This window comes from Delphinus delphis, chromosome 16 (assembly GCF_949987515.2).
Source record: "Delphinus delphis chromosome 16, mDelDel1.2, whole genome shotgun sequence".
Taxonomy (NCBI): domain Eukaryota; kingdom Metazoa; phylum Chordata; class Mammalia; order Artiodactyla; family Delphinidae; genus Delphinus; species Delphinus delphis.
The window spans coordinates 7,668,551-7,695,332 of NC_082698.1; the positions used below are offsets into that span (position 1 = coordinate 7,668,551).

Here is a 26,782-nt window from a genome sequence, read left to right on the forward strand (position 1 = left end):
TTTAACTAGCATACACAAAATGGTACTTTCTCTGAACGGCGACAATCAAAACCATCTAGAAGAAGCCAAGACAACACTGTGATGTCTGAGATACGCTCAAAGGCTAAGCAAGCCAGGCCCAGACACCGCAGGGTACATCCACACGCCCCCGACAGGTGCACGTCCGCAACCTGCCCGAGGCTAGGCTGACTTCTGACCCAGCAAAGAAGACGCTCTGGAGACAGAGGTTCAACTCCAAAGTGTCGTTGACTCATCCCTGACCATGGACCTGTCATCTCTAGGTGAGAGATGGATACGGTGGAGGACAAGGAGGGAGAAGGTGACCAGAGGAGCTGGGCGCCCAGGAGCTGTCCCCTCCGAGCACAGTGAGGCATCAGCCACGTTGAGGACAGGAGTGTGGCCCAAGTTCAAGCCGGCTCTCTGTGGGAAGCAGGCTCGACGGCTGGCCAGAGCCTTCCATTTGCTGTCTCCACACTACACCCTATTCAAATCTCAGTTCTGAAACTCAGACCCTTTTTATCTACCACTCTCTGCTACAAAAAGGCATCCAGGCCCGTCCTCAGGGGACAGTTAAAAAAAGTCATCAGATGCCCACGTACTGCTCTTCCATTAGGGAAAAAGTAACGCCCTTCACTGTGGAGAAGAAGACAAACGAAACCCTGGTCACCCCAGGAATCCACGAGGCAGGCAGGCAGACGGCGGGCAGGCTGGCGCGGGGCACTTACCTGAACTTCCCGGTCCGCACCTGCAGCGCTCTCATCCCACACCGCTGGGCACCGCTGATGTCACCCACGATGTCGTCCCCGATCATGATGGCCTGTCGTGCAGTGAGTGAAAGGCACTCAGAAGTGATGTCAAGACAGTTTTCTTCCTGTGCTGCCTCATCTTTTTTGACATAATAAACCTCTTGACTTCATGCTTAAAACCACCACCATACAAAGGAAACGAGGTAGTATCGTCATCATATTGATTAAAAGTCAATGTACTTGAATATATCTCCCACTGCCCATCATGGGCTGCGGCTCTGAACGGTGCATATCTGGGCAATTTAAAATCAATCAGCGGGTATTAAAGTGATATAGTGCCACCAGGACACACGGGGAGGCTGACGCTATCTCACCTCTAGTCGAGCACAGGCTGAATTTTACCTTCAGCTAAATACTCTGTAACCAGGTTATTTTGCCAACCGTTGGTTCTGTGAAAACTAAGTAAATTTCTGGCAAATCTTTGCAGTCCAAGTTTAGGTTTTGCTTTCCATGCTGAATTTACTACCTATAAAAAGCAACAACAACGAAAAAAAACAAAAAGAAGAAAGAGCAAACAAAAATACACACTCTAACACACACACACACACACACACACACACACACACACACACACACACACACACACACACACACACACACACACACACAATGCTCACAGCCTGGATATCATTTCAAAAAGCAGCCCCTCTCGCCTGAAACAACTAGAGAAACAGACAAACCAAATGCAATAACAGTTTTCAAGACACTGGACATCAGGCAATGAAGGAGGATTCCTGAGACACAGGAAACAAATGACATGGATCCTACAAATGCCGCAGCTCACTGCCTTCAGAGTTTCCAGACTGTGAGCACAGACAGGAAGAACTAGGTACAGCCCAGACTCCCTGAATTGAGGACACGGAGCTAAGAGCTGGGAGATTAAGGCGGGGCGTCCGAGAAGAGAGGGCTACCCGGAGAACTGTGGAGCCCTACAGAGGGTCCCCCCGAATGATGCAGTGTTGGGTAGACTGCTAATGAGCCCAGGCAAGTGAGGAAACCACCCGAGGCCAGGGAAAGAATCACACCAAAAATTAAAGCAGTGCCGGGACCTCACACAGGGTTGGGTTTAGTGTCTGTTCCCACCAGCCAGACTGGAAAATCTCATAATTCACAGGGCACTGAGTAGCATTCTCAGAAGCGTCTTGCCTCAGCAGTGAGGAAGAATTAGCCCTGGACTAAACCTGCTCTGCCTCCCAAACCTTCAAAGCAAGATCTGGAAGGATCAAATTGTTTCCAAGTGATTTAACTGCATCCCAGAACAAAACACAAAAATATTTATTGGTGTATAAAAATATCTAGCACTCACAAAAGGTACAATTCACAGTGTCTGGCATCCAATTAAAACAATAATCAGACGTGCAAAGATGACAGATATCACACACAGCGAAGAGGAAAATCAACCAAAACAGACCCGGAACTGACACACATGTGAGAATTAGCAGACAAGGGCATTAAATCCGTTACTGTAACTGTATTCTACACGTTCCCAAAGTTAAGTAGAGAGACACGCAAGGTAAAAGAAACGACCCAAACCAAGCTTCTAGAGGTGAAAACTACAATGTCTGGACTGAAAAAAGAAAAAAACAACACTGGATGAGATTAAATCCAGATTAGACAATGCAGAAAAGAGATTTATGAACTTGAAGACACAGCAATAGAAACTATCCAAAATGAAACACAGGGAGAAAAAATAATTGTGTGTGTGTGTGTGTGTGGTACGCGGGCCTCTCACTGTTGCGGCCTCTCCCGTCGCGGAGCACAGGCTCTAGACGCGCAGGCTCAGCGGCCATGGCTCACGGGCCCAGCCGCTCCGCAGCATGTGGGATCTTCCCAGACCGGGGCACGAACCTGCGTCCCCTGCTTCGGCAGGCGGTCTCTCAACCACTGTGCCACCAGGGAAGCCCCCAGAAAAAATAATTTTTAAAACATGAACAGAGAAACAGTGAGCTATGACAAAACTTCAAACAGCCTGGTGTAACTGGAGTCCCAGGAAGCAAGATGAGAGAAGGGGAGACAGAAACAATATTTGAAGAAATAATGGCTGAAAAATTTCCAAAGTCAACAAAAATGACAAACCCGCAGCTCCGAGATCCCAATCAGTACCAAGCACAAGAAACATGAAGAAAAGTGTATCAAGGCACAACATAATCAAACTGCTCAAAGCCAGCGACAAGGAGAAAATCTTAAAAACAACTGGAGGAAAAAAAAAGACATGTACAGACAGAAACAAAGATAAGACATCAGATTTCTTGTTGAAAACATGCAAATGAGAAAACAGTGGAATACCACCTTGGTGCTGAAAAGGGGGAAATGCTTACCTAGGATTCTATATGCAGCAAAATTATCTTTCAGAGCAAAGATGAAATAAAGACATTTCCAGATATCTGAAGCTAAAAGACTTCATCACCAACAGATCCACACACAAGAAATGTAAAAGGAAGTTCTTTAGGCAAAAGGAAAATGGTACTTAAATAGAAATACAGATCTACACAAAACGGAATGGACAGCACCAGAAAGGGTGCCCATGGGCACAGGGTGACCTTTCTGCCGCTTCCCTCTGTTCTTCTGCTGGCCAACTCCTAACAGCCTGTCTGGACTCAGCTCAGGTGACCACCACCTTTCAACCCCCGGCTGGGTTTGGGGGGTCCCCAAAACATTCTGTGATTACCCCCTTGAATTGCATACACCTCCTGTGTTATAATGGTCCCTTCACTTATCTCTCTCCTCCAAAAACTGTGTGAGTTCCTTGAGGGCAGGCTCTGTGCTGATCCTGGAGCTCAGCTGATGACCAACATGAGTTTGTTGAGTGAATCGGTGCTCTGAAATAAGGCATGGCTGTGCATGTCTGGAGACACTTAGGAGGTCCAGCCAATAGAACTGCTCAGTGTTTACCAACCAAAAGAGCGGGAGTGGGTGGCATAGTCCGCATCCGTGTTGCCAAAACTTTAGTCACCAGTGGGTGCCCATTCGACATATCAACCTGTATTAATATTACTGTTTAAACTGATTCATAATCTTTACATAAATAAATGTGCTTCTTTTAAGAAAAAAGGAGCAGCCTCCCTGACTCAACTGCCACACTGATTAAAAGAAAAGCTTCAGGGCTTCCCTGGTGGCGCAGTGGTTGAGAGTCCGCCTGCCGATGCAGGGGACACGGGTTCGTGCCCCGGTCTGGGAAGATCCCACATGCCGCGGAGCGGCTGGGCCGGTGAGCCGTGGCCGCTGAGCCTGCACGTCCGGAGCCTGTGCTCCGCAACGGGGGAGGCCACAGTAGTGAGGCCCGCGTACCGCCAAAAAAACAAAAAACAAAAACAAAAACAAAAAAAAAAAAGAAAAGCTTCAAAATATTTTCAGGAAACGATCCTGCTAGCGGAAGAAAAGTTTAATGCCTCAGACACCAAATGCATTCCAGATACGCTCCCAAGTCCGATCAGAAATGTCCTTGGTGGGAGGTCAGACAGGCCTGACAAACCGGGCTCCCGTAGCAGGGTGAGTGTCCTGATGTTGATGGGATAGAAGCTTTGAAACTGACAGTTATTCCACAACTTTCCTCTGGAATTCAGATGCTAGGTAGGGCTAACCAATGAATAAATACATAAACCGAAACCAAGAAAACTGAAAATGGTGACCATGGACTTCCCGGGTAGCACAGTGGTTAAGAATATGCCTGCCAATGCAGGGGACACGGGTTCGATCCCTTGGTCTGGGAAGATCCCACATGCCACAGAGCAACTAAGCCTGGGCGCCACAACTAGTGAGCCTGTGCTCTACTGCCCACGTGCCCCAACTACTGAAGCCCGCACGCCTAGAGCCCATGCTCCGCAACAAGAGAAGCCACCACGATAAGAAGCCAACGCGCAGCAACAAAGAGTAGCCCCTGCTTGCCACAACTAGAGAAAGCCCACGTGCAGCAACAAAGACCCCATGCAGCCAAAAAAGAATTAATTAATTTTTTTTTAAAAAAAGTGATGACCGTGAAGCATTTGCAAACCAGGGGACTCTTACACATTGATTTGGACTCTGCCTGTGAGGAGAGGAGTCCAGATGGAATTTGCCTTCCAGCTCGGAGTGGGAGGGGTGGGAGGCAGTGAATCCAGAGGCAGGCCCTATGCGACCAGCAGAATGGACAGACTGAGCTCAAGTCGCAGACGCGGCCAGAGCAACTGGGCCTGAATCCCAGCTCTGCTATTTGCTAGCCCTGTGATCTCGTGATCCACTTCAGTCTGTAAAATGGGTACAATTGGTGTGGTGTTTAAACAAAATCACGTAAGTTAAGCATCAAGGACAGTGCCTGGACGTAATAAGTTATCTGTACACGTTTAAAAGGAAAAAATATTAGGAAATGTTCTGTTGAGGAAACTCCTACTGTAACCCTATTGGAGACAGTCCACAGTCCTTACGACAGGGCTCCAGTGCCTCAGCTCCTTTGTATCAGGTCCTCTGTAGGCCAGGCAGTGGGGACACAGTGAGTCAGAAACACAGTCTCCACCTTTGTGAAGCTCCCAGTGGAAGGCAGAAGACGGATGTTCATGAGGTGATTTCACAAACACACAGCCAGGACCTGTGATAAAGCACAGGAGGGAAAGCGCAGGAGGCTGTCAGGCCTAACCTTGTGGGGCTGGTGGTGGTCAGGGAAGCCTTCCTGGAGGAGGTGAGGTTTTGAGCTTGGATCTGAAGAGCAAGAGGGGTCAACCAGGTGAGGGGGTATAGGGGAAGGGGTGAGAGCCTTCTCCGAAGAAGACACCACATGTGTGCTAATCCTCTACCAGGACAGGCCACACACGAATTCCCAAAAGCACAGCCATTAAGCCTGAAGCACATGTCCTCGGAAACATCTCCCAAACAGGACTTCAAATAACGAGGAATCACGAGGAGCTTGTGGACGAGGACAAAGACTGAGCTGGTGCGGCCCCAGATGCCAGGGAGGTAGTTTCAGGTAAACACGAGGCTTTTCTAACAATCAGCATGGGCTGCCTCAGAGGTACCAGGCCCCTGCCACTTAATCATATTCCAGCAGAGGCCAAAGAGGCCTCCGTCAGAGAAGCTACTGGGGGACACTGGCCCCCGGGGGAGCTTGAGCAGGTGGCTGATGACCACCAGGGCTGAGAATTCTGCCAACTGCTGGGAGCCACCGGCCCTGAGAGACATACGAGGTACCTGAAATAAACTGCACTTTGTCCCAGTGAATATTCTAAACTTCATACTTCTCACTAATTTCCTCTGGTCTTTCCTCCACTAAACCCATGTTTCCCAATGTGTGTTATGCATACTGGTGATATGCTCTTTGATTTTAGGTAGAACAGGACATAACTGTTTTTAACATCTTCATCGGAGTATAATTGCTTTACAATGTTGTGTTAGTTTCTGCTGTATAACCAAGTGAACCAGCTATATATATACATATATCCTCATATCCCCTCCCTCTTGGGTCTCCCTCCCACCCTCCCTCTCCCTCCCCTCTAGGTGGTCACAAAGCACCGAGCTGATCTCCCCGTGTGATATAGCTGCTTCTCACTAGCTATCTATTTTACATTTGGTAGTATATATAAGGACATACTTTTTTTTTTTTTTTTTTGGCGGTACGCAGGCCTCTCACCGCTGTGGCCCCTCCCGTCGCGGAGCACAGGCTCCGGACGCACAGGCTCAGCAGCCATGGCCCACAGGCCCAGCCGCTCCGTGGCATGTGGGATCCTTCCGGACCGGGGCACGAACCCGCGTCCCCTGCATCGGCAGGCGGACTCTCAACCACTGCGCCACCAGGGAAGCCCAAGGACATACATTCTTAATGTAATCCTTTGTATTTATTTTTAGAGTAATCTATTTACCGTGAGTGATTCTGGTCTTCCATTTATAGTAGAGATCGAAAGTTTTTTTAAAAATACATTTAAGTTTATAAAATGAATCAATTTAAAGAAACATTAAGTAAATAATAGTGCCAGGGGCAAGTACCCAGATATGGTAAGATTGGCATTTTTTTTCCTAGAGTGAGTGATGCTGGGGAAAACACTGCCAAATCCAAATGGGTTTAATTTTCGCGTCTACAGGCTCCCATGCAGCTGTGTGGAAATCATCAGTCACCCAAGAGAAAGAACCAGTGGCGACGCGTGATCCTTGAAGTGGGACCCGCCATGAGACTGCTGCACACACACGTGAGTCTAAGGGTATCTGCAAAGCCAGGGTCACCTGGGCAACCACACAGCTCACCTGGGAGGAGAGGGCTGGGGCAGGTGGGCACCTGGCTTAGGCAGCCGGACCAGCCACAAGCCCCAGTGTGAGGCCCTACTTTGCCCTTCTCGAAGAGTTGTCCTGACACTGTTAGGTCAGCCTCTAAACATCCACAGCATTCCAGCTTAGGACCCTGTCCACTGCTGCCAGGGGTTCCGGGGGCCAGCTTGCTAGAAGGTTCCTTGGAAATGAAACCGTCCTCCTATGATTAAATGTCATGCCTGGCCTCTTCCATGCTCTGGGGAAAATAAAATTTTGTGCATGCACACTTGTGCATGAAGCAGAAATTCCTCCCCCCCTCAGAACAGAGGCTGCTGGGTCTGCCTGGGTGAGGACATTTTTCGGTGTGGCCCACGGAAGTGGAACCAGAGAAATCTGGGCCATCGGAGGAAGAACACCAGAAGCAGCAGCTATGGTTCTGCACGATAAGCCACTGGCCAAGCCCAGGCAGAGCCCGTAGCCGCGTGTGAGGGCAGGGGCAGGGTGCGGGGACCCGGTGGGTGTGCGGCCGCCCGCCGCAGTGAAGCCTGTCTGGGCCAGCTTGTGGGCTCCGCATACCAAAACGCGTTCCAGCCCCTGGGGATTTCACAGATTTACTATCGGTGAAGGGCAATAACCACGAAAGGAGGAGCAATTATTGCCAAATCATTTAGGATTTAAAAAGTCACTGGCAAGAAGATAGAGGTCAAGAGGTGCGCTGTCAGGGGAAATAAAAAAACCCTACCTGTCAGGTCTGGGTTGCACTTCCTTTCTGACTGCAATATGGTTCAGGGAAGCTGGGGATGCACACCAAGAGGTCGGACTCCCACAGAACAGAGATCCAAGAGCCAGAGGCGGCACCAGAGCCCTTTAGGCAGGTTTTCTGGTTTGGGTTCAAAATGCAGATTCATTCATCCTTCTTAAATATTCGTCTGCCCGCCATGGTCTCCTCTTCGCCATCCTAGGTGCCAGGGGCAGAACCCATTCCAACAGGCGGCGACGTCTGGAACACAACTTCCAACGCCAAAGAGCTTTCCCAAGAAAGCCCACGTTTCACAAAATTTCTGATTATCCCCAGGGCTCTGCCAGGAGGAGCACTTCTGCCCCCATGGGGCAACGAACAGCAGGGCTGGTGGTGAAAGAGCAGTGGGCTTGGCCTGCACTTCAGCCCCGAGGGACAGACACCCCCACTTGGAGAGGCCTCGAGATGACACCTAGCATTGGGAAGAGCCCTAGACCCTCAGCCTGCAGGCTCAGAGCAACCGGGCCCCCTCCGACACCCAGAGGTGGCTCGTCACTAAGGAATTTCCCCCACCGTCTGACACATTCGTAAGGAATAATACCAACACAGCAAAACTCGAGGAAACTATTTTATAAAAAGTAAGAAACAATGGTGTTGGTGAGGATGTTGGAAAGTGAGCACTTGCGTATACAGCTGGTAAGGAAGCTGAATTGATACCGTGTTTCTGAAAAAGAAATGAACACTGTGCATCGTGGCCTGACAACTATACCTCTAGGATTTCTAAGAAAATAATTTAAAATATACAAAAGGACATATACATACAAGGGTGTTCACTAGGGTTAATGTACAAGAGGGAAATTGGAAGTAATCTAAATGTCCAACAACAGGGGACTGGGGAAGCACATTACGGTAGCAAGGGGATGAAAGGCAGCCTCGGCTAAAGAACATTACGGTGCTCCCTACGACAGAATGCTCTGTAGCCACAAAAATTACTTTGTGGAGGTGCCTGAATTCACACAAAGGAAATGGTTCCCAATATTAAGCCGGGGCGGGGGGGAGGGGAACGGGAATTGGGTTTCAAATAGCAGATACGGGATTATCCAATTGTGTGTTAAAAATGTATATACACAGGGACTCCCCTGGTGATCCAGTGGATAAGACTCCGCGCTCCCAGTGTAGGGGGCTCGGGTTTGGTCCCTGGTCAGGGAACTAGATCCCACATGCCACAACCAAGAGCCCTCATGCCACAACTAAAAAGATCCTGCATGCCACAACTAAAGACCCTGCACGCAGAAACGAAGATCCCGCGTGCAGCGACTAAGACCCAGCACAGCCAAATAAATAAATAATTTTCTTTTTAAATGTACATATACAGGAATTCCCTGGCAGTCCAGTGGTTAGGACTTGGCGCTTTCACTGCTGAGCCTGGGTTCGATCCCTGGTCAGGGAACTAAGATCCCGCAAGTCGAGCAGTGCAACCAAAAAAAAAAAGTATATATAGACACCAACAAATCGGAAGGGCTAAGCATGACTTGTGTCATTGCAGGTTAGTGGAAGGATGAACATTTTTTTCCCTTGTACTTTCTGAACTTTATTCATCCTCTTAACAAACATGGGCTACTTCACAATCAGATTAAAAACTTGTGTTTTGAGGAGAAGAAAATAAAATCTACTAAAAAGGCTTTAGGGGAGGAAATATCTTAGGGAAAACTAAGACATGAGGCTCCAAAGCTCCCTTATGACCGAGACGGGGCACAAGGCAGCCCCAGAGCTGGCATTTCCTGGAAACCCCCACCCGTGGCTGGATGAGGCACCGCTCAGGTTCTCTCTGTCCCGGGGCTCACACCGTCCCAGCAAGTGGTCCCTGAACGGACACCCAAAGACCATGCACACCGCTGTGGGGAAGATGGGCCGGGCGGGGGGCCCAGCCCACGAAGGGGAGAAGACGGGCCTTCCACGCACAGACCTGAGGGGAAGGAGGTCCCCACGCAGACGTTCACTCCCCACCCACAAGGCCTCCCCGCCAAGGGTACAGACTGTCCCCATAACCCCGTAGCTATAATTAATGCCCTGAGAACCAGGGAGCAAAATGATGGGGCAAAGTCCATGTTTTATGCCCGGCCCTCTTTGGATAAGCCCACAAACCTCGCCCCCTTTTTTGATAGGCTGTCCTGAGAGTCCTCACCTTCACCACCCAAGATCTTGCTTAACTTTACTTTCTATATTCTGCCAACAAGACAGATTTTAATGTTTTTCACAACAGAAAATGATATTGCACTGCTAAATATGCCTTTTCTAACCTAAGCATTCTGCTGTGTTGCTGGCCTCTCCTTGAGAACTGGGGAGCAGCAGAGACCTGGAGGGGGCTGGGTCCTGGCCTCACCCCACCGCAGCAGAGTAATCCTGGCTTCAACAGCAGACGTTCCTGTGACTACTCCTCAGTGCCCTGGTTCTCAACTGGGGGCGATTTTGCTCCCCTGGGACATTTGGCAACGTCTGGGGACATCTGTGGTTTCACAGCTGGGGGAGGAGGGCAGTACCCCCCGCCACAAATAATGATCTGACCCCAAAATGTCAGTAGTGCCGAGGCAGAGAAATCCTTAACCTTAACCTTAAGACGGGAATGAAAGTACCTACGACAGCGGATTGGAGTAAGGATTTCACGAAGTAAATGGGTATGTGACAGATCCTGGGTGTGCCCAGCACAAGTGCTCAAAGTATTCAAGGTCCTTCCTCTCCAAGCCTCGGGTTCCCCATCTGTGAAATGGGCACCCCCAGCTTCCAGGCTGCCTGCACACTGGCTTCTGGTGCTGACTAAGCACTCTGGTCTGAACAGACCCAATTTCCACTAAACCTGCACAATTCGCAACTGATGGAATTTCTTATGATTATGGAAAACTGCCAAAACCTTCACATCATTCGGGCTTTAGTATGAAGCTATAAAACCACCCACTGATTCAGAAGCCTTAAACCATGAGAATTAGGTATTTCTTGAAGTAGCCTTTAAGGTATGTTATTCTTTGCCTTATTACTGAATCCTGGAAAGGGCCTGGTTACCGCTAAGAGGTTTGAATTTCCAATCTATTAGAGTAATACCAGCAATCTGTTATTTCTAGGCTATTGAGGAAAGGTTAAAATGAAAATTGGATTTGGGGAGTTATATCCATTCTGAGCGCAGGTGGAAAACTCCTCAGCAGCAAGAAGCAAGTCTGGATCTGGGAAGAAGCAGTTATCGAGGGAAATGACTGGTGATAACTTTATTGATTAAAGCAGCTTGAAAATTTTAAGGTTTGCCACAGCCCGGCACTTCAGCAGCAAGACAGCCCCTCAAAGCCATTTTGCATTAAAAAGAGAGAAGCAGGAGCAGAGAATTACTACCTTGTGCATAAGACACAGTTCATTCAAAATGGCCTTATTTTGAAATACTGCTTTAAAATGTCTACACATCCCGAGGCTCAAGCAGTATTTCAAAACGTTCTAAATTAACATTTTAGAAAAACGGTGAGGTGGGGTGTTAAGAACATGCAGCCACCGCTCAACTGTGTGTCAAGAGGGGAGACAGACGCAGCATGATAATGTGGCAGGTAAATAAGATTCAGCTCTGCCACGTGGGCTCAGAGCCGCCAGAGAAAACAATTCCTTAGGGACCCAGGGCCGCAGATGCTCGCGATGCCTGGACAGCACAGGCACCCCAGCCTCAGCAGACACGCCAGGAATCCAAGCTCCTAACCCGCCACCCCAGACTGCACGGCCCGGCATCCGCCAAATGAGAAGCCCGATCAACCTGACCCCCAGAAGGGCCTCAGCTCCTCTTTGGGGTGTGGGGAACGCAGTTTCTCATTCAGAATGTAAAAGACACTGACCGTGAAAGTAACTGGAAAACACCAAACAAATAAACAAACAAACAAAAGGGGGGGAGGGGATTAACCAAGGTCAACTCTACAAAGACAACCAAAGATAACGTCTTAATATTCAGTTCCTCTGGTCTTAATTTCTAGGCAGTGACAGCTTTTTGTTTTGTTGATTGGGGACGGCAGGGGGTTGGGGGGGGTCACGGGAGATGGTTGTGACCACAGTGCTTACGTAATTCTAAATACTCAGATTTTTAACTCAGATTACAACAGTGACATTCCTCCCACTCTATAACAAGTGATCTTAAGAATTTACTCTCTCAGGGACTTCCCTGGCGGTCCAGTGGCTAAGACTTCGCCTTCCAATGAAGGGAGTGCAGGTTCGATCCCTGGTCGGGGAGCTAAGATCCCACATGCCTTGCGGCCAAAAAAACCAACATATAAAACAGAAGCAATACTGTAACAAGTTCAATAAAGACTTTAAGAATGGTCCACATCAAAAAAAAATCTTTGAAAAAAAAAGAATTTGCTCTCGCAAATTCACCCTGTAAGTAGGATACAAATGTATACATAGTTGGTCATATTTAAAAAATGCAAAGATAAGCCATAATATTTATAAAAATGGCTACGATGAGAGATGGGTGGGAAGACAATAGAAGGAAAAGGACAGGAGCCAGACTTCCTTGAATGTATCTTGTTCCGTGGATTTAATTTCGGAACTACGTGAATTTTTACATAACTATGGAACAAGTTTAAATGTTGAAAAACCAACTCCTTAAAAATTGGAAGTACAGTGACTTCAAGGAGGGTCCTGTTGGTGACACGCTTACCCAGCAGAATAATGGTAGCTTTAAAAAACAGTAGTTTGGCTGTAAATCTCTAGAGGGATATATTCTAAGCCAAAAAAGAACTGTCGGAAAAAGAAATCTTAAACAGCACCGGTAATCAGCCTCATCACATTCAGGAATCAGCAGCCACAGTGATGCTGTGTCTCACAGTCCAGTCCACGGCAATCACAACCCTGCCCCAGCCTTGGTGGCGCTGATAGAACTGGTGGTGGCACCCACTCTTTTGTGCCTGGCTTCTCCCACACAGCATAAGGTTTTTGAGATTCAAGACTCTTGTGTGTATTATGGGCTAAAACAAATGATTATGTCGGTATTCTCGTAAGCCAGGATTTCTGACACGGCAAAAAGGAAATACAGACACAAGATGGGTGATCCAGTAAAAACCCACAGGCCTAAATCTGGATCAGAAGTTTCAGTATGAACTCATTATGCACTTCATCTTTTTTTTTTTTTTTGCGGTACGCGGGCCTCTCACTGTTGGGGCCCCTCCCGTTGCGGAGCGCAGGCTCCGGACGCGCAGGCTCAGCGGCCATGGCTCACGGGCCCAGCTGTTCCACGGCATTGGTATCTTCCCGGACCGGGGCACGAACCCGCGTCCCCTGCATCGGCAGGCGGACTCTCAACCACTGCGCCACCAGGGAAGCCCTGCACTTCATCTTTAAAGATACATATTTTTTCAACCCTTGTAGACTAAGTCTTGGAAATGATGACCAACCCAATAACAGTAAGAATGGTTAATATCCCGACTATGGTTTCTGAATACGATTTTCCACTAAGGGTAAGCATGGCTCCTTGGAAGGATGGCAGACTCTAGGCCTTGGGCAGGAAGTGTGCAGGGCAGGTGTTATCCTGTCATAACAGGAGTAAAGCCCCTCAGAGACCTCTGGGGTCAGGACAACAGGACTCAGAGGGCAGCTGGAAGAGGCTCCCACTGGTCAAAGATGCAGTACTTTGAACACGAATAACTGCGATGGATGGAACACGCCAAACATGCTTTTGCCTATTTATGGTCATATATGTCGTTTTAAACCTCCAAGGTATTGGGAGGGTGTTAGAGAATCAATCATCTGAAAACTAATAAATAGCAAGAAAGAAATAGGCATTTATCTGTAGTTTCCTATATGAACTGTACTTCAGGGGAACGCATAGTTCGTGGGGCGTTTTCCTATACAGAGGTAATCCAGAGAAGAAATGGAGAAGGAATGACAGAATTCCAATATCACCATTTTGCAGCCCTTAATGAATGAATGGGGTTAACGCACCAATCACCAATGGCTGCTAACGCCACCGAAGGAGACACCCAGACATTCTGAACCTCCTAAGGGAGGCCACAACACAACCCAGAAAGCAGTCATCAAAAAAACTGAAACAGATTCTGCCTAAGCTTCTAGATCTAACTATCAACATTCAGGAAGCAGGGAGAACAGGGGAGCATGAGACAGGACACCACTGAGGCGCGATCAACAAAATCCTGACAGTGGGGAACTCTACAGGACAAACAAGCCAGCTTCTTCTTCATAAAGCTGCAAGGAGTACCAAAGGGAGACGGGGGTGGGGTCGGCGCGGGTGGGTGGGAATGGATAGATTAGAAAACACTTAAGAATCACACCGGCCAATCACAATGCGAGGACCTCATATGGGTTCTGATTCAAAGAAACTGCAAGCGACGACGTAAGCACTTGTAAGACAATCAGGGAAATGTGAATAATGGCTGGATATTTGATGATATTAAGGAATTATTGTTAGTATTACTGAGTTGTGATAATGGCATCATCCAGGTCTTTAAAAAGAATTCCTATCTTTTAGAGACACTTAGAAATACTTACAGATGAAATGATATATGATTTCTGGGAGATGATTGAAAATAATCTAGGGGAGAGGAGCAGGTGGGAGCACAGATTAAACAAGGGGTTATTAATCTTCAAAGTGGTCCCAATGGCCAAATAGGGGACAATCTGGGCAACAAAGTAACAACAGGAATGGATTGCAACTCGTGGAATAAAACAAATATCCTTAAGTACATGTTGGAATAAATAAAAAAGTAAATGGGAGAAAAAGGAAAGCTCTCTCTTACAGTAAATGCTAATCAATAAATATAGAGGGAACAATGGAAGTAGAAAACCGCCATTTGGCACCATGGTGACAACTGTTGCAGGTAAGAGGATGCTGCAATTAGGAGGGGAAAAGAATGTCAGGAGAGAGAATATTTACACAGTGTCCAAGTATTCCCCCATAAGATACTTATTAGTCACAAAGGGACAACAGTAACTCTGCAGTGCAGAAATGGGAACCTCCAACAGGCATCAAAGTGACCACAGCCTATGATGCGCAGAGCGCCCGCACATGCCTCCTGATGGGACACACCAGAGGGCACGGCACTGTCTGTGAAATGTATAACCAGAATTACATATGCCAGAAATGCATAACCTGAAATTAAATCATGAGGGAACATCAGGGACATTCTACGAAAGAACTGGCTAGTACTCTTGAAAACTGCCACAGTCCTAAAAGACAAAGACAGACTGAGGAACTGCTCAGAATAAAGGGTGCTAGGGGGCATGACACCAAATATAACGTGTCCAAAAACAGAGGGTCCCTGGGCTAGTCAACATCTGCATCAAGGCTAACTTCCTGAGTTTATAATTGTCCTGTGGTTGTTACATAAGATGTTAGCCTTTGGGGAAGCTGCAGTAAGGACACAGGGGAATTCTCTGTACTATTTTTGCAACCTCTTTGTACGTGGGAAATTGCTTCAGAAGGAACAGTTAAAAACAATTTTTAAAAGTGCTTATTAGTTGATAATTACTGCAGCTCAGTGATGGGTACCTGGGGGCTTATGAGGTTACTCTCGCAATTTGCACAGATATTTGAAATGTTCCATGATAAAAATGTTAAAAAGAGAGGTTTAAAACACAAAACAACCTTATTTGGATTTGATTTTTTTTTTAAATCTACATAAAAGACATTTCTGAGACAGCCAGGAAAATTTAAATATGGACTGGTATTAGATAATACTAAGGAATTACTATTGATTTTGTTAGGTAGAGTTTTTTTGGTTTGGTTTTCTTTTCCAATGTGATAAAATAACATAAAATTGACCAATGGAACCATTTTGAAGTATACAGATCAGTGGCATTAAGTACATTCACAATGTTGTACAACCGTCACCACCAGCGAGTTCCAGGCATCTTTTATCAACCCAGAAGGAGACCTCGTACCCACGGGCAGTCGCCCCCCATCCCCCACACTCCCAGCCCCTGGCAACCTCTAATCTATTTCATGTCTCTGTGGATTTGCCTATTCTGGACATCTCATATAAATGTTAAATATATAAAACGTGACCTTTTGTGACTGGCTTCTTTCACTTACCATAATGTTTTCAAGGTTCATACACATGGTAGGATCTATCAGTATTTCATTCTTTTTATAGCTGAAATATTCCACGGTGACAATAAACCACAGTTTGTTCACCCATTCATTTGTTGATGAACATCTGCATTATTTCCACCTTTTGGCTATTGTGAATAGTGCTGCTATGAACATGCGCGTGTAAGTTTTGTTTGAACACCCGTTTTCAATTCTTTTGGATACACACCTAGGAGCGGAATTGCCGGGTCATACGATAATTCTACATTTAATTATCACGGAACTGTTTTCCATACTGGCTGTTTTTCATAGTGGGTGCTCCACTTTACATTCCTACCAGTATTCCTGTATGAGGGTTCCAGTTTCTCCACATCCCTGCCAATGCTTGTTATTTTCCTTTTTTCTTTTAAAATTATCATGGCCATCCAAGTGGGTGTGAGGTGGGATCTCACTGTGGTTTTGATTTGCATTTCCTGAATGAGTGATGATGCTGAACAGCTTTTTTGCATGTGTGTGGTTTTTTTTGCCATGGTTAGGTGTCTTAATGCATTGTCAAAAATGCATTAATATGGGCTTCCCTGGTGGCGCAGTGGTTGAGAGTACGCCTGCCGATGCAGGGGACACGGGTTCGTGCCCCAGTCCGGGAAGATCCCACATGCCGCGGAGTGGCTGGGCCCGTGAGCCATGGCTGCTGAGCCTGCGCACCCGGAGCCTGTGCTCCGCAACGGGAGAGGCCACAACAGTGAGAGGCCCGCGTACCACAAAAAAACCCAAAAACAAAAAACAAAGAATGGGATTTGCTTTAAAATACAACAGAAAAAAAAAAGTAAATTTTTAAAGAGAAAGAAATGGGATAGAAGAAGGGAATGTGACAAAATCTTTTAATTGTTGAATCTGGGTGATGAATATATGAGGAGAATCACTGTTTTGTTGTCTCTGCTTTTGTATATATTTGAAATTTGTCACAATAAAACAAATTTTTAAAATTGTCACCGTGAAATGAAGTCATGAAAACCAAGTTATTTATTCCTGTAGTCTTCACTCATTCAAAACACAGGCCTCTCCTCTCTACCAGCTTCACCCGACATTGTCTAGGTGTTTCCTGGGGACCCCCGAGAACTGTATTTTCTGACATCTGTGAATCTCAGGGGAGGTTTGGGCGCAGAGGTTCCAGACTTCCATGGCTTTGTGCTGTCTTTCTCTAAGCATCGTGAGAGACCAGTGCTCTAGACTGGAACACACATGGGAAGTTCCGGTCCAAGAGTAAGGGAGCAGCATGGTGATCCTGGGGGCACCAGCCTCACCACAGGATGCTGACACTGTCCCCTGGTGCCATGTCCAAAACAGACAGCAGGACAGCCCTGACCGCCGGCAGACACGTGCCCATTGTTTCTTCAACAGTGCCATCAGGAACCCACCGGCCGGAGGGGACCGACTCACTCTACCTGGGAAGGGGAGGTGGGAGGATGGGCACTGGGGACACTAAAACCATAACTGCCTTTTTTCCTTTTAAGATGTATGTTTGGAAGGCAACCTGTCTCAAATACAGTTATAATGTAAAGGTGGCCAGATGCATGATTTTACTCCAACATGTTCTTTTCATCTTGCTGTGCAATGTCTTTCCATGAAATATTTTTAATATATTGATAGGACTTGTCAATCCTTACCCTTCCAGAGAAGAAACAAAAGTGGCTTGAAAAGAGCCACAGGCATTTCTTTTTCTCACTCTTATACTGATACTAACTAACCAGGTGGAAAACATTCAATGGGCCTCCTTTGCTGTCTTCTTCCCTCTTTCCAGTCAGATCAGCTCTCATGGGGGGCGACAGGGAACCTTCGCAGGCTGCCTGAGCCCTCAAACCCATCTCCGGAGCCGAGGCTGCCCCGGGAGCACTCTGGGCCTCCCTCAATAGCTGCCCCCACACACGTGCTTCAGGACCCGCTGGCTTACCTGGTGGGCTTCCACCCTCATCTCCCGCAGAGCAGACTTGAAAAACTCAGGGGAAGGTTTCCCCACCACCTCAGCTTCGATACCACAGGCATACTGGGGAAAGACAGAAGGACATGGCATGGGTTTGGGAGCAAGTACAGGTGAACACCCGCTCTGCAGTGAAATCCTCCCTCCGGGGAATCAAGGAGAGATGCCCCAAATGTGCACCTGCAGGCCAGGGACCTCCAAGTGGCAAGACACATGGGCCGAGAGGCGCACCTCGTAGGCAAGTGTCACAACTCCACATCGGGCTGCCCGGGATGCTGGGGGCACCCACCACTAGGCACCCTGCCACCTGCCCCAGTGCCGGACCTCAGCAGGAGGTGGTCCACAGCAGGCCACCCCGACAGTGCTCTCATCTGCATTCTTGCTTCTCCTCCCTTCCCTTCTCCCCCGACCACCCCCAGCTCTGTCATAGGCCCTCCAGGGGAAAAGGTCCAGGGCCCCATCCGCCAGCCTGTCCGTCCCTCCCACCTGAGTGCGAGTAGGCAGGGACCAATGTAGCGGTGGGTACGGGACATGACATGGGCTGACCTGGGCCAGGAGCCCGGGCTGGGGCAGCTGGCTAGGCATGAGTCAGAGCGGGAGCCCCATCTGAGCCCAGACTTGGAAACTGGAGGAGGGAACTGGGAAGGAGTCTAATCAGGACACATCAAGCTCAGGGTGCTGCAGAGGAGGGTCAGGAATGAGGCAGGTTCACACACACCCAGAAGCCAAGAATCCGAGAGGAGAGCTACGGAGCATGCTGGGAGGGCCAGCAGGGTCAGCGGCAGGCGGTACGGGCTGTGGGGAGGAGAGGGAGAGACTGGGGGGCAGAGTGATGACCAGGGCAGCCGAGAGGCCAAGCTCCAGAGGAGGGGGAGAGCCGGGCTTGGAGCCTCAAATGGGGTGGCGGGGGGTGAGCTGGAAAACATAGAAGGCACTCAGAACACTGAGCACACCCTCTTCTCCAGAAAGGCCAGAAACATCCCCGAGGGCCCTGAGACGTGAAGAGGGCTCGGGCAGACCCAGGGCAGGTACCTCAAGCGCCTTCATGTAGGGACCAACGTCCAGCATCAGGCCAGAGGTCTCCTTGTAGTAGCGTCTAGAAAAGAGCAGAAGGGGACGAGGGGAGCTGAGCCCAGGGGCCTGGGAAGTGCCAAGAGAAACTGCCCTGTCCCGGTTCTGCCAGCTCCAGAGAGCTGAGTCACCGGCCAGGGTCAGTCCAGACGCCATGCTGAGAATGACCGACGGAGGTCAGCTTGACACAGCCCAGTGGTGGCCACCATGCCTGGACGAGAGGGGGAGAGACGGTGAGTCAGCAACTCTCAGTCAGAATGGCCCCCTGCTGCCAGCCTCGTGGGGACCCCGCCACAGTGGGGGACCCCAGGGGCAGCTGGATCCAGTTGCTAACACAGAGAAACACAAGTGACCTGTGTTCTCGAAAGGACAGCTGGTCCACAGAGCATGTGGTGAACCCCTAATTGCTAATAATTAACCCTAATTGCCGCCTGGAGAAGAAAACTCCATTAGTTCCACAGCACCCTGCCGCATCTCCTAGTAGCTGGGGGTCAGGAGAGGTGCCAGGTCTTACAGGCGCCAGATGCTTTTAGGAGAAGACAACTATTTGTTCCCCGTCTCACTGGGGCCAAGACGGCTTGGCTCACAGCAGGGCCTCCCAAGACGGTTTCACATCTTCCCTCCTGTGAGCGCTGTGCTGAGGCCCAGCTGCCACTGCCTGGCCACCCAAGGCCACACGCAGATCCCTTGGGACACACGGTGACCAAGCCCAGTTCTCTCTGAGCAAAGCCATTCGATTATAAAGTGAGAAGGTAGTTGACTCTGTGCTGCTCTGAAGACAGGGTTAATGGAAACCCAGGACTGTCACCATGTTTTCAGACCCGTCACATCAGTTACCCTTCTCCCTCCCCTCAACCTTCGAATTTGGGAGACATTAAATAACATGTATGTGACCTAAATGTCCACAGACATGAATGGATTAAAAAGATGTGATATATATACACACACACATATATATATATGTACACACACAAACACAAAAGGAGTACTACTCAGCCATAAAAAGAGAAACAATGCCATCTGCAGCAACATGGATGGACCTAGAGATTATCATACCAAGTGAAGGAAGTCAGACAGAGAAAGACAAATATCATATGATACCACTTATATGTGGAATCTAAAAAAATGATACAAATAAACAACATGTATGTGGAAAAGCAAAGAGAAGGCTAGTGAAGCATGCTGACCTCAGGGTTTCAAATCCTCTTTCCACTTCTTTTTAACTGTGGGACTTCGGGTTGCTTAAGCCCTCTGGGCCTCGGTTTCCTAATCTGTAAAACGGGCAAAAAGAAACTCCAGTACCTACCCTTATGGGTTGCTGTGAGGCTTGAGCAAAATAATGCAGGCGAAGTTCCTAACACGATGCCTGGCACGCAGAAACCGCTCCAAAAATATTAGAGAACACTGTTATAAATAACTGCTCACCCAGACTGAGATGGGTAATAGGATATGAGCTGGGGGGACTTCCCTGGTGGCACAGTGGTTAAGAATCCGCCTGCCAATGCAGCGGAGATGGGTTCCATCCCTGGTCCGGGAAGATCCCACATGCCACGGAGCAACTAAGCCCGTGTGCCACAACTTCTGAAGCCCACACACCTAGAACACATGCTCCACAACGAGAGAAGCCACCGCAATGAGGAGCTCACACACCGCAACGAAAAGTAGCCCCTACTCGCCACAACTAGAGAAAGCCGGGACACAGCAACGAAGACCCAACGCAGCCAAAAATAATAAATAAATGAATAATAAATAAATTATTTTTTTAAAAAGGAGATATGAGCTGGAGAAGAAAGGATGAACACAGGACTTTCCAGTTTGTGGGGGCTGAAGCCTGCTGTGTGACTACTGGAAATGGTAGCACAGCTCGGGAGTTGCCCCAGGGCTGTGCCTTTCCTCCAGCTCTGCGGCTCCCAGGGATTCTGCCTGTCCCTCTCTGCCCCACCTGAGGCCTCCAAGGCTGCAGGAGCCTTGCTGCCCACAGCGTTCACCTGGTGCTCAGGTGGGACTAGCGCTCTCCCACTCCGCATCCTCCACTGCCCACCTTGGAAGCTTCCGTCTGGACGCAGGCTGGGCTGCAGGGCTGTAGCCAAACCCTTGACCTTGGCAAGGGCTGGTCCCCTGCTACTCACTCCTGTCGGGTGGATTAGAGCCTGGAGCCCGATTGTTGACGCCAAGGGGGCATCTCCCATCACGACAGGACTCGGTCTCCAAGTGAGCCTGGGCCTCTCGGCCGGGGTCCGAGGCTCTGTGCTCTTGGGGCCGTGCCACGAGGATGTGGGATACCACACACATGCAGGAAGGCACCTGGTAGCCAAGAGAGAACTGCCGCTGCTTACCGAGCTAGGACCTGCCAATGCTCCCATTTTTAAAGGGTGACCCTAAATCACAGGCTTAGAGGTTCCTAATCTCATTTATCTTAAATCTGGAATCTAGACATCTATTTTGCATTTATACAGCCTCAAAATAGTGCTTCCTTTTCTTTTTCCACGATCAACTACTTTGGTATGACGCTTTCCCCAGGTCATGGGTCCAGGGTTTCCTAGGTCCAGGGTTTGAAGGAATGGCCAAGTAAAGCAAAATTTGCCCAAGAGGCAGAGGGAGATTCTGGGTGCTGAGGCCTGGGCTTGCCGGGGGGCAGTGGCATCCGCTAACGCAGTCCCCCAAAACATTTAGGACGCAGATGCCCCACACCCTTTGCAGGGGATGCTCTCAGACCCAGGCTGCTCCCCAGGGACTCTCGGTCTCGGGGGGAAGCAGACAAGTCCACAGACAAATATAAAAGGGCAGGACATGGGTGACAACAGGTGGAACCCCATGCTCTGTGCACTCTGCTTGAGGAGGGCTGGACAGGCTGGGGACAGGAAGGCGGGGAGGTGGCCCAGAGAAGGACACATCAAAGCTGAGACCTGAAGCTCAAGGGGGAGGAATGCAAGAGCCCAGGCCCGGAGCCTCCCGGACTCGGCACCCTGCTGAGGGCCCCAAGGGCCGGACGCTGCTCTAGGCGCACGGGGGTCTGTCAGGCTCTCAGGGAGACACCGCCTCGTCCCCTGGCCCCCCATGAGATGCCCGCTGCGGGAGGGGCCAGACTGGGAGGGCCTCCCCGAGGACGGGCATGTTGAAGCGAGCCAGGCACGGAGGACGGAGCTGAGGGAAAGAATGCGGCCAGCATAGGAGAGGCTTAGCCAGGAACCAAGGAAACAATTATAAAACAGGCCACTCTGTCGCGACAGACACAGCTCTGTTTGGAGCTGAGGGCTCCAGCCTCAGCTTGGAGCGGTGTGGAGGCGGCAGGAGCTGGGGGCCCCTCCCCTCGGTAAGACCTCCCGAGGACACCCACACGGCACCCCTTCTGCCCGCCTCAGCCTCCCCCAAAACCTTTTTTCCAGAGTGACAGATACCTGCACTTTCTTAAATTTAAATTTAGTCCTGGTGGGAAGAACAAACCGAACATGCAGCAGAAAATACGCAATTAAAAGCCTGTCTTTGCTACACTGACTTTTAGAACCTAAAGGAAAAACTGACTTCCATAAATCAAAATTGGAGAACTTAGTATTTGTGTTTTTTCTGCTTTTTTTTTTTTGGCTGCGTTGGGTCTTTGTTGCTGCGTGTGGGCTTTCTTGAGTTACAGCGAGCGGGGGCTACTCTTCGTTGAGGTGCGCGGACTTCTCATTGTGGTGGCTTTTCTTGTTGCGGAGCACGGGGTCTAGGCGTGCAGGCTCAGTAGCTGTGGCGCGTGGGCTCCAGAGCTCAGCTCAGGCTCGGTAGTTGTGGCTCACGGGCTTAGTTGCTCCGCGGCATGTGGGATCTTCCCGGATCAGGGCTCGAACCCGTGTCTCCGGCATTGGCAGGCAGATTCTTAACCACTGCGCCACCAGGGAAGCCCTGGCCTTGTTTTTATAGTGCCCAGAATTTGTCTTTATTTCTTCTTCATCCAGGAAAACAAAAAGGCACCTTGAAGGCCATCTGTTAGCTGAAAACATTTTTAGAGATACAGTAAATACTAGCACCTAAGTTAACTTTTTTTTTTTTAATCATAAAGGCCCAGGTTATTCCCGAAACACAAGAGATCTGATATATTTATCTTTTGTTACTGGCATAATAAAAGCAACAGCAGGTCTGGTGAGAACCTGAGTGTTCTGGCCACAAAAAAGAAACTGTGGATTCTGGAAGGACAGGGAAAAGCCGGAGAGAAGCAGTCAGATAGATTTTATGCTTTATTTCTTCTGCCCTTCCGATTATTCAGCACAAACTCCCTTCAAAATGACCACTTGACCTTTCCCACAAGAGCCATTAACCTTCCATAGGCTGTCGCGTAAACAGCTTAATTTTCTGAGGGCAGCATGACAGAAGAAATTACAAAGGCAATTCCCACTCTCGGTCCAAACAGATGCCAAATGTAAATCACACCGTTTCTAGGAGGAGGACACTCTGCCCCAGTGCCCCTGCCACCCTGCCTCCCTGGGGACTCCGCACAGCCCCACTCCAGTGGAGGACAGCCCCTCACCATCAATGACCCCCACGTGGATGCGACAGCAGCTCTTCATGGTTCCTTGGGCTGTCCCAGGAAGCTATGACCTAGGCCCAGAAGCTGTTGGTCCCTTTCTCTGATTTTTGAGTACCCAACCCATAGCCTAAGCCAGAGTCCCCAGCAGCTAGAGACCCCACTAATTGCTTATTTGGAAAACAAACACTTGCCTACTGCTGAATGTGTTACAGAATTACAAAGCTAAAAGAAACTGATCTCTTTTTTTTTTTCGTTTTCAACAACATACCTATTTTGACTACTACCCCTTATCTGGAATAGTAACTTTTAATAATTAGAGACAATTTTAAAGAAAAAAATTTTAACATAAATGAGTTAAACAGAGTTTCTTTTTTTTTTTTTTTGGCCCCACCGTGTGGCATGCAGGATCTTAGCTCCCCGACCAGAGACCGAACCTGTGCCTGCTGTGTTGGGAGCATGGAGTCTTAACCACTGGACCACCAGGGAAGTCACTAAAACAGATCGTCTTAATTGTGTTGTTCTTTAGTGAGGGGCTGGTAACTTCAGGGATGCCTACAGGACCAAGCCAGGAGCGTAAAAGAATTAAGCAGGCCAGGTTCTGTGGTTTGCAATGAACCAAACTGAAGAAGGTAAGGTTTGGAAGGGACTGTGACAGTTCATTTTATGTCAACTTCGCTGGGCCAAGCTCCCCAGATATTTGGTCTAACAGTATTCTGGATGCTTCTGTGAAGATGTCTCTTGGGTGAGATTAACATTTAAATCAGTGGACCTGAGTAAAGCAGATTGCCCTCCAGAGCGTGGTGGGCTTCGTTCAGTCAGCTGAAGGCACAACCAGAACGAAGTCTGAGCTCTGAGCAAGAAGGAACCTGCCAGCAGACAGCCTGGCATTCAGACTGCAACTCTCCCCTGCATCTCCAGGCTGTGGCCTATGCTGCAGATTCTGGACATACCTAGACTCCACAATCAACTTCTCTTTACATACACATCTTCCTCAACTTACCGTGGGGTTACGTCCTGATAAACCCATCATAAGTTGAAAATATTGTAAGTCAAAAATGCATTTAGGGTTTCCCGGTGGCGCAGTGGTTGAGAGTCTGCCTGCTGATGCAGGGGACACGGGTTCGTGCCCCGGTCCGGGAAGATGCCACATGCCGTGGAGCGGCTGGGCCCGTGAGCCATGGCCGCTGAGCCTGCGCGTCCGTAGCCTATGCTCCGCAACGGGAGAGGCCACAACAGTGAGAGGCCTGCATACCACACACACAAAAAATAAATAAAATAAAAATGCATTTAATAAGCCCAACCTACCAAATACTATAGCTTAGCCCAGCCTACCTTAGCCTACAGCTGGGCAGCAGCATCTAAAGTCTATTTTATAATAAAGCATTGAATATCTCATGTATTTTATTGAATACTGTACTGAAAAAGAAAAACAGAATGGCGATCTGGGTACAGAATGGTCGTAAAGTGTATCCGTTGTTTACCCTCGTGGTCGAGTGGCTGCCTGGGACCTGCCACTTGCTGCTACTGCCCAGCATCGTAAGAGAGCATCATATTGCATACGGGAAAAGATCAAAATTCAAAATTCGAAGTCTGATTTTTACTGAACGTGCGTAGCTTTCACACCATCACAAAGTCGAAAAATCATAATCTGAATCATCGCTAAGTCAGGGACTGTCTGTATATACGTCTCCACATCCTGTTGCTTTTGTTTCTCTGGAGAGCACTGACTAATACAGGACACATTTTATTTTCATCATAAACGCACTAGAATATTTGTAGCTCCGAAAAGAAGTATATCCTCTCTTCTCTTTTTTTAAATCTTTCATTTGCCTATTTTGAAAGAGACATAGCCATGAAAAGATATTTCTCTACTATGAGAAAAACAACAGTTGGTACAAGATGAACGGCAACCAACTCTGAAACTTGGAGAAGGGGCAGGAGGACATGGTCAGGTCCGTGGTGCACCGGAACTCACGGACCAGTGGCTCCAGCCAAGCTGTGGTGCTCTCGGGAATGGGGGGCCAGGACTGCCAGATCTTCTGATTTCTCAAAAGGATCCAGACATCTGGTTATTTTACGTAAAATCTCCCAATTTTTAAAACATCCTCAAAAAAATGTAAGATCCTGTGTGGACCAAATGTTTGCTCTTGAATGTAGCCTAGAGGCGACAGAGCACAGGCTCTGGGGGGCACTCCTGGCCATCCTGGCACTTACAGATGGGGGGACCATGGCTTACTTCACCTCCCTATGCCTCAATAGGCCCATCTGTAAAATGGCAATGACACTGCCTACAGCTCAGCGTTGTGGTCAGAATTAAACATGGAACTACATAAAGTGCTTAGCAATGGCTGGCGGCCAGATAAAAAGCCCCCTGGTGTCACCTGGAATAGCTGCCCTGCTCAGCAGGCAGAGGAAGGAAGTTCCCAATCACCAGAAGCACCTAAGCTGAGAAAGGCTCCCCCAGAGATGGCCACAGAATTCCTGCCCCGCACGAGAAGCTGGGATAGAGCTCCACAGCATCCTCGTGGTTCTAAAATCCTAGTGTTGCTTCCATTGAGGACAGAATAAATCTGCACAGCTTTCTGGAAAGCAGCTTGGCAACATACATTAAGAAGCTCAAAAATACATATCATCTGAAATGCACAAAGATACCGATCACAGCCTTACTTTGGTAGAAAACTAGAAACAACACAAATGTCCATTAGCAGGCGTTGGTTACAATAACTATAGGAGAGTTATTTTTTTAAAAATAACTGTAGGGGCTTCCCTGGTGGCGCAGTGGTTGAGAGTCCGCCTGCTGATGCGGGGGACATGGGATCGTGCCCCGGTTCGTGCCCCAGTCCGGGAGGATCCCACGTGCCGCGGAGCAGCTGGGCCCGTGAGCCATGGCCGCTGAGCCTGCGCGTCCGGAGCCTGTGCTCCGCAATGGGAGAGGCCACAGCAGTGAGAGGCCCGCGTACCGCAAAAAAAAAAAAAAAAAAAAAAAAAAAAAACTGTAAAAACAATTGATAGGAATAACCTCACCACAGAGACATCTACTTATTGTATGGAAAGTGGTTCACAAAATGTTTGGTGAACAACTAAAAATGGGTGACAGAAGTAGGTCAAGTTTGACACTGATGTAAATACACGCATGTGTAATGATCTCTCTGCACAGGAAACCACTTGGAAGGACGTATATCAATACGTTGACAGTTGTTTTCTCATGCGGTGGGACTGGAAACTCTTTTTGTTTTCTTCTTTTTGCTCATCTGTATTCTCTAATTTTTCTTCAGTGAATATGTGCTGTCTTGGTGGTAAAAGATGGTAAGAAAAATAACCAACATGGCTTTTTAAAAGAGACAGTGAGGCTCAGGCTGAAGACTCGGACAAAAATGTTGGTCACAAAATCACAACTTTACACAGACTGTGC

General features: G+C 48.5%; 1 protein-coding gene across 2 annotated transcripts in view; it reads right to left on the reverse strand.

Annotated features, from left to right (window-relative positions):
• LHPP (phospholysine phosphohistidine inorganic pyrophosphate phosphatase) overlaps positions 1–26,782 on the reverse strand; it is a 141,069-nt gene that overhangs the window by 92,354 nt on the left and 21,933 nt on the right. For both annotated transcript variants that reach the window (XM_060033880.1, XM_060033879.1), the window contains exons 4-6: positions 18,828–18,891; positions 17,769–17,861; positions 726–817 (exon numbers count right to left, since the gene is read on the reverse strand). In XM_060033880.1, coding sequence (XP_059889863.1) covers positions 726–817; positions 17,769–17,861; positions 18,828–18,891 — 249 coding nt within the window. The remainder of the gene's footprint in view (positions 1–725; positions 818–17,768; positions 17,862–18,827; positions 18,892–26,782) is intronic.